General features: G+C 43.6%; 1 protein-coding gene across 1 annotated transcript in view; it reads left to right on the top strand.

Moving 5' to 3' along the window:
- The first annotated feature begins 3686 nt into the window (after positions 1 to 3686).
- The window catches only part of LOC139562114 (echinoderm microtubule-associated protein-like 4), a 102240-nt gene continuing 98672 nt past the window's right edge, over positions 3687 to 7254 (top strand). The window contains exon 1 of the mRNA XM_071379471.1: positions 3687 to 4361. Within this exon, the coding sequence (XP_071235572.1) occupies positions 4337 to 4361 (25 nt within the window). The 5' untranslated portion in view covers positions 3687 to 4336. The remainder of the gene's footprint in view (positions 4362 to 7254) is intronic.

Here is a 7254-nt window from a genome sequence, read left to right as displayed (position 1 = left end):
CTGAATCTATGATATGTGAATGAGAACATAATAAATATGGCAATGGGCATTTGGAATAATTTACCTTACTTCAAGACAGGTGGGTGTCCACACAGGTGGGGACTCACATCTCCTTTATCTACCTAACCTATTAAATCAACAGTGCCATGTGTTTCTCCTAGATTCTGAACGCATTGCTGTAACCTAGATGTTCTCCTCAGATTACAGTGCAGGGTGGCACTATATTCATACCAAAGCTATTTACAGTTTTTCTCTATCGCGTACAGGCTTTTTTTGGTCAATGCTTAAATACATTTGCAGAATGTTTGATAATTTTCCTGCCTTTGGACCTCCATTGCATATTTTAGACCTGCTTTTTCAAAACTGTGCCCACAATGGTAATATTTTACAATAAGGTTCCATTTGTAAATGGTGTATAAAGGGTTTGTAATTACGTTATTAACGATGATTTAATCATGTGTAAATGCATTATAAACCATTAATCAATCGGTTATAACAAATTAGTCAAAATAGTGTGATAGCTAGTCAGGCTTGCCAAATATTGAGCCACTATTTACCTCCAGCTATTAACCATTTATAAATGCACGTACAAATGCGTTTAATATTGAACCCTCATGTATCATCATGCAACCTTATTTTCAATGGTTGCACAGGTAAACAATAGTTATTTTCTCACTTTTGGGTATAATGCATTGTTGCTCTGTGTCATGAATAGAAATGGTTGGTTTTCAGACCGATGGTCAACTCCCATGATGTGTTTTCCCCACGTTTGAAACCGTGATGATGCATCAGTACACTTATTTATTCGAGGAATGAAGGCCTCATCTGAAGATCTCAAACCATATTATTGGTGTGGTTGGCTGGTTTCAGATAAATTCCCCCACCTTTTCATATTCTGCGAAACGCCATTGAAATAAAGACAACCTGAATCGTGCTCACAATTTTCTGTTGACACTGACATCATGTGACAGTGCGTCGTGAAGAATCAGGATGAATGGCACAAGGGATGGAGTGATCAGCTAGCAAGAAATCGTGTGGATAAGAGAGTTGCACATGTTGGGTGCTGATGGGGAAAAACATGGCGTCCTTTGAGAGGGCAAGAATGAGATGTCTGTTAGGAGAAGTGTAATATGATCATAAGGACACGTATACTTGGAATACGGAGGAGGAATGGAGAAAGAAAGAGATGCGGAGGAGGTCGAAGAGAGTGAGGGAGGTAGAGGGTGAGCTTGAATCGGTTGAAGATGGGAGATGGTTTGTCGAAGAAGAATGGTGAAAGTGTAAGCAGAGTGAGCCGAATGAGATCTGGAGACGAAATGGAAGTGAATGAGGGCGACGTATCGGTGTCACGGCCGTTAAAGGAAGAGGACCAAAGTGCAGCGTGGTGAGCGTACATTTTATTTTATTTTATAAAAAATGACGCCGAACAAAACAATAAACACTACAAAAACAAACCGTGAAGCTCAAAAGCTATGTGCCCTAAACAAAGTAAACTTCCCACAAAGACAGGTAGAAAAAAGGGCTACCTAAGTATGGTTCTCAATCAGAGACAACGATAGACTGCTGTCTCTGATTGAGAACCACACCCGGCCAAACACAAAGAAATAGAAAACATAGAAATAAAGAAACTAGAATGCCCACCCTCGTCACACCCTGGCCTAACCAAAATAGTGAATAAAAGCCTCTCTATGGCCTCTCTAGTGCGTGACAATCGGAGGTGGCAGGTTTGGTGAAGTTTTCGAAGCCCGAGGCCTGCGCCGATGGTCAGGATGAAGCTGAGTCTGTGACGGTAGAAGTAAACTTTTTGGAGAAATTGGACCCCTGTCTTTTGGCTAATCCATATGTGGTTTCAGGGTAGGTGAAAACGGAGTTGGGGGATCAAATCAAATCAAATGTATTTATATAGCCCTTCTTACATCAGCTGATATCTCAAAGTGCTGTACAGAAACCCAGCCTAAAACCACAAACAGCAAGCAATGCAGGTGTAGAAGCACGGTGGCTAGGAAAAACTCCCTAGAAAGGCCAAAACCTAGGAAGAAACCTAGAGAGGAACCAGGCTATAAGGGGTGGCCAATCCTCTTCTGGCTGTGCCGGGTGGAGATTATAACAGAACATGGCCAAGATGTTCAAATGTTCATAAATGACCAGCATGGTCAAATAATAATAATCACAGTAGTTGTCGAGGGTGCAGCAAGTCAGCACCTCAGGAGTAAATGTCAGTTGGCTTTTCATAGTCGATCATTAAGAGTATCTCTACCGCTCCTGCTGTCTCTAGAGAGTTGAAAACAGCAGGTCTGGGACAGGTAGCACGTCCAGTGAACAGGTCAGGGTTCCATAGCCGCAGGCAGAACAGTTGAAACTGGAGCAGCAGCACGGCCAGGTGGACTGGGGACAGCAAGGAGTCATCATGCCAGGTAGTCCTGAGGCATGGTCCTAGGGCTCAGGTCCTCCGAGAGAGAGAAAGAAAGAGAGAAAGAGAGAATTGTGACTGCAAAGAAAATATTTTGATCACTGGGATTTTTAAAATGATAGACTAACTTACTTTGTCAGCTTAGACTCCAAATAAATGTACGTGTTCATCTTTTTGCAGACAGTCCTGTTCTTTTGAGGAATGTATCATCAATTGTGATCGTATCATATAGCTTTGTTGAATGAATTTACTGTTTTGTAAAAGGCCACAGAGTTCTGTGTCTTGAGAACACTGTTTGGAAAATCGACAACATTGATCTAAAACAGGGATGGGTAACTTTGATGGGGATGGCGGCCACAAAGATACCCACACATTTCTGCGTACCCACATCCATACCCACACATTTCTGGACCCAGAAAGAGTAGCTGCTGCTTCTGCAAAATCTAATGGGGATCCCTAGCCTTTTGGGGGCCCTAAGCGACATTTTGTTTCTTGCAATGTCCTGCAATTCTACACATTCTGCCATGAGATGTTGAGAAAAAGTTGCAGTTATAAAGCATTTAGCTGCAATCGACACATTTTGCTATGGGGCGGAGAGATTTTGCAATTTTATAGCTAATTTCACGCAATTCTATACATTTTGCCATAGGATGGAGATAAACGTTTTTTATATGATATCTGAGTGAGAGTGACTAAAAAAAATCAATGTGGGGGGGTCCCTGGTCGGTGATTCAACCATGATTATTACACGTTTAGATAGCTGCCAAGACTAACTTACCAATCGAATTTTTTTTTGCTGACATGGCTAATTGAGTGACTGTCAGTGACTGAACTAACAAGACAAAAACTGCTGGTGCACAGCCGCGTTTTAGATGGCGCCGACAGATATGGCAGCTCTGCTTCTAGCTCCTCAGCAATAACCGAAATGTCTCAATTGCACCTTGTTGTATCGTACTTTTCTCACTCTCAACAGCACAGGAGGTTGGTGGCACCATAATTGGGGGAGAACGGGCTCGTGGTAACGACTGGAGCAGAATCAGTGGAATGGTATCAAATACATCAAACACATGGTTTCCAGGTGTTTGATGCCATTCGCATTTGCTCTGTTCCCGGCATTATTATGAGCCGTTCTACACTCAGCAGCCTCCACTGCCAACAGTATATTGAGACCCTGACCGGGTAGGAAAAAAAGAAAAGGGAGGTCGGCCCGCCAGTTGACAATCACTGACCTAAAAAAACGCTTGTATGCGATTGAGAAAAACGGCATTACACAAACAGTATTACAATCAGCTGTGTGTCAAATTGAGGCGCGCCAGTTAGCCACTCAGCTCCGGTCTGGAAGGGAAGCAAGCCGTGCCAAAGCGGGCGGAGTCTGAAAAGCTCTGCCTATCCTCCGGTCGTTCCTAGTTACCACAGCCAGAAGGTCATAAACCTCGTTTATTTCTAAAACGTATCTTCTTAAAATGTGATTTTAAACCTAACCACACTGATAACCACACCCTAACCTTGAATTAAGACCAAAAAAATAATTTTAGTTTTTGATGAATTTTTACCATAGCCTAACGGACAATACTGACGTTGTGACGGTGGTAACTAGTGGAAACCCTATCCTCCCTCCCCCGGCGGAGGTGTACGATCGTGGAGTCAAGCAAGAAGAGAGCGTGATTAACTGGCTAGAGAACCACGGTGTGGCTCCGGACTGAGAATTCACTGCGACTCGGCAGAGCCCAAGTTTGCTACGAGACGGCCGCGACCACTGCGACAACAGTTGGCTAGAGAAATCTCAGCCTTGACCGCCTGTCTGGATAGCCCGCATAGAGGCCGACATCCCGCTACTTGCCGAATACAGGACTGGAAACGACTGCAGAATAGGACCCGTCATAACAGGAATATTTATCGGCGTCTGCTCGGCTATTTCTCCCAGAAATGGACGGTTTCGCCGGCAGTTTGGGTAAGTTAAAGACGAACTCTAGCCTATTAATAGAATTCACATAGCAGACTGAAATGTATTATAGACTATCATAATGTACAGGCTACACGTGTCAGTTCTTTATTAAACCAATGGAGTTAACGTTGTAACATCTGATGTTAACGTTGTAACAACCGGAATTCTGACATCCAGACAGAGGTTGCCTGCAATGTGTTAAAGTGCAAAACATGAACGTTATATGAGTGTCCTTATTTTATTGCTTTGCTTTTCTGTGCTGGATATCACAAGTAGGCTTCACTTGACATAGGCTACCAAATACCGCAATAGGGTTCTAAACAATGCGAGAGATATTGTGCTATTCTCTCATACGCACTCGGTTGTGCGTTCATGCTGTATCTACGTCAATTGCCATTTATTGCTATGGCAAGGAGTCCTTTGAAACCGCCCGAAACAAAGACTTTTGGGTTGAAGAAACGATTCGACAGGAAATTATTTATTTATCCAGTCAGTCTGCCAGTGCGCGTAGGATCGTGTGTGTGGGGAGAGCCGGAGACAGACAGACAGAGGGAGAGACAGACAGACAGAGAGAGCAAGGGGACGTGTCAGATGAGTGGCAGTCCAAGAAGGGGGCCTTCCAAAGGTTCTAATATAGCCCTACACAATGACATTACAACTGACTGATATTCTAACAAAATGACTTAAACTTCCTCTTTAGGTACCAGGCAGGGGACTGTCCCAAAGGACTGTACATGACTAGAATATGCACAAATACTTCCTTATTATAACATTTTTATGAATCTCAAAGACTGATCGGCAATGTAAACAATAATGCAATATCCTACAGAATACTGTCAATTCTGTAAATTGCACACCCCATAGGAAATATAGTCACAGATGGTCTATAAAACAACTCTCAGAGTTAACTGCAGGTGACTTCCGACAGTGTTTCTCTTTACAGCGATGATGGACTATGCATGGTGTCGGTTGCTCTCAATGTCACTTAAATTCTTGCTGTTGTTGTGCTACACATGTGCATAGTTCGTCTTTTTGTGTTGCCTTGGCGATGCCACAGGCAATTATGTCGGTGTGTGTGTTTATGCATGCTTGATATAGAGTGAGTGGTGGTAGTGTCATTCTGTCCTTGTCCTTCCCATTCAAATGCGGTAAGTCTATCTCTCTCTCTCTGTGTGTGTGTGTGTGAGAGACAGAGAGAGAGAGAGCGTCTCATTCCCTCCCTCAACCTTCACGTTTGAATGCAGTAAAGTTAAAGGATGCAGAGTTTAGCCAAGCCCTAGAGCACTGCAGAGGAGGAGAGTGTGTGAGAGAGGGTGCCCACGCAGCCTATGAGGCTTTGGGTGCATAGCACGCCACGGCATACATGCCCAGTCATCATACCCGCTCTGCAGTGTCCGTATGCTGTGCCAGCCTGTTCTCATCACCTCAACACTTACTGTAGTGCTGAATTACTCAGTGCAACACACACACACACACACACATTGCTTTACATAGAGTACTATTATGCAATCACTTATGATATATTTACAGTAGAGACAGACATGCCACGTAGTTTCATATACATACTGCCCTCCGGGCATAAGCAACACACCATATGTAACATATACAGTGGGGCAAAAAAGTATTTAGTCAGCCACCAATTGTGCAAGTTCTCCCACTTAAAAAGATGAGAGAGGCCTGTAATTTTCATCATAGGTACACTTCAACTATGATAGACAAAATGAGAAAAAAAATCCAGAAAATCACATTGTAGGATTTTTAATGAATTTATTTGCAAATTATGGTGGAAAATAAGTATTTGGTCAATAACAAAAGTTTATCTCAATACTTTGTTATATACCCTTTGTTGGCAATGACAGAGGTCAAACGTTTTCTGTAAGTCTTCACAAGGTTTTCACACGCTGTTGCTGGTATTTTGGCCCATTCCTCCATGCAGATCTCCTCTAGAGCAGTGATGTTTTGGGGCTGTTGCTGGGCAACACGGACTTTCAACTCCCTCCAAAGATTTTCTATGGGGTTGAGATCTGGAGACTGGCTAGGCCACTCCAGGACCTTGAAATGCTTCTTACGAAGCCACTCCTTCGTTGCCCGGGCGGTGTGTTTGGGATCATTGTCATGCTGAAATACCCAGCCACGTTTCATCTTCAATGCCCTTGCTGATGGAAGGAGGTTTTCACTCAAAATCTCACGATACATGGCCCCATTCATTCTTTCCTTTACATTGACTTTGGATCAGTCGTCCTGGTCCCTTTGCAGAAAAACAGCCCCAAAGCATGATGTTTCCACCCCCATGCTTCACAGTAGGTATGGTGTTCTTTGGATGCAACTCAGCATTCTTTGTCCTCCAAACACGACGAGTTGAGTTTTTACCAAAAAGTTATATTTTGGTTTCATCTGACCATATGACATTCTCCCAATCTTCTTCTGGATCATCCAAATGCTCTCTAGCAAACTTCAGACGGGCCTGGACATGTACTGGCTTAAGCAGGGGGACACGTCTGGCACTGCAGGATTCGAGTCCCTGGCGGCGTAGTGTGTTACTGAAGGTAGGCTTTGTTACTTTGGTCCCAGCTCTCTGCAGGTCATTCACTAGGTCCCCCCGTGTGGTTCTGGGATTTTTGCTCACCGTTCTTGTGATCATTTTGACCCCACGGGGTGAGATCTTGCGTGGAGCCCCAGATCGAGGGAGATTATCAGTGGTCTTGTATGTCTTCCATTTCCTAATAATTGCTCCCACAGTTGATTTCTTCAAACCAAGCTGCTTACCTATTGCAGATTCAGTCTTCCCAGCCTGGTGCAGGTCTACAATTTTGTTTCTGGTGTCCTTTGACAGCTCTTTGGTCTTGGCCATAGTGGAGTTTGGAGTGTGACTGTTTGAGGTTGTGGACAGGTGTCTTTT

This window comes from Salvelinus alpinus, chromosome 32 (assembly GCF_045679555.1).
Source record: "Salvelinus alpinus chromosome 32, SLU_Salpinus.1, whole genome shotgun sequence".
NCBI classification, from domain to species: domain Eukaryota; kingdom Metazoa; phylum Chordata; class Actinopteri; order Salmoniformes; family Salmonidae; genus Salvelinus; species Salvelinus alpinus.
This window is presented reverse-complemented; position numbering and strand designations above follow the sequence as displayed.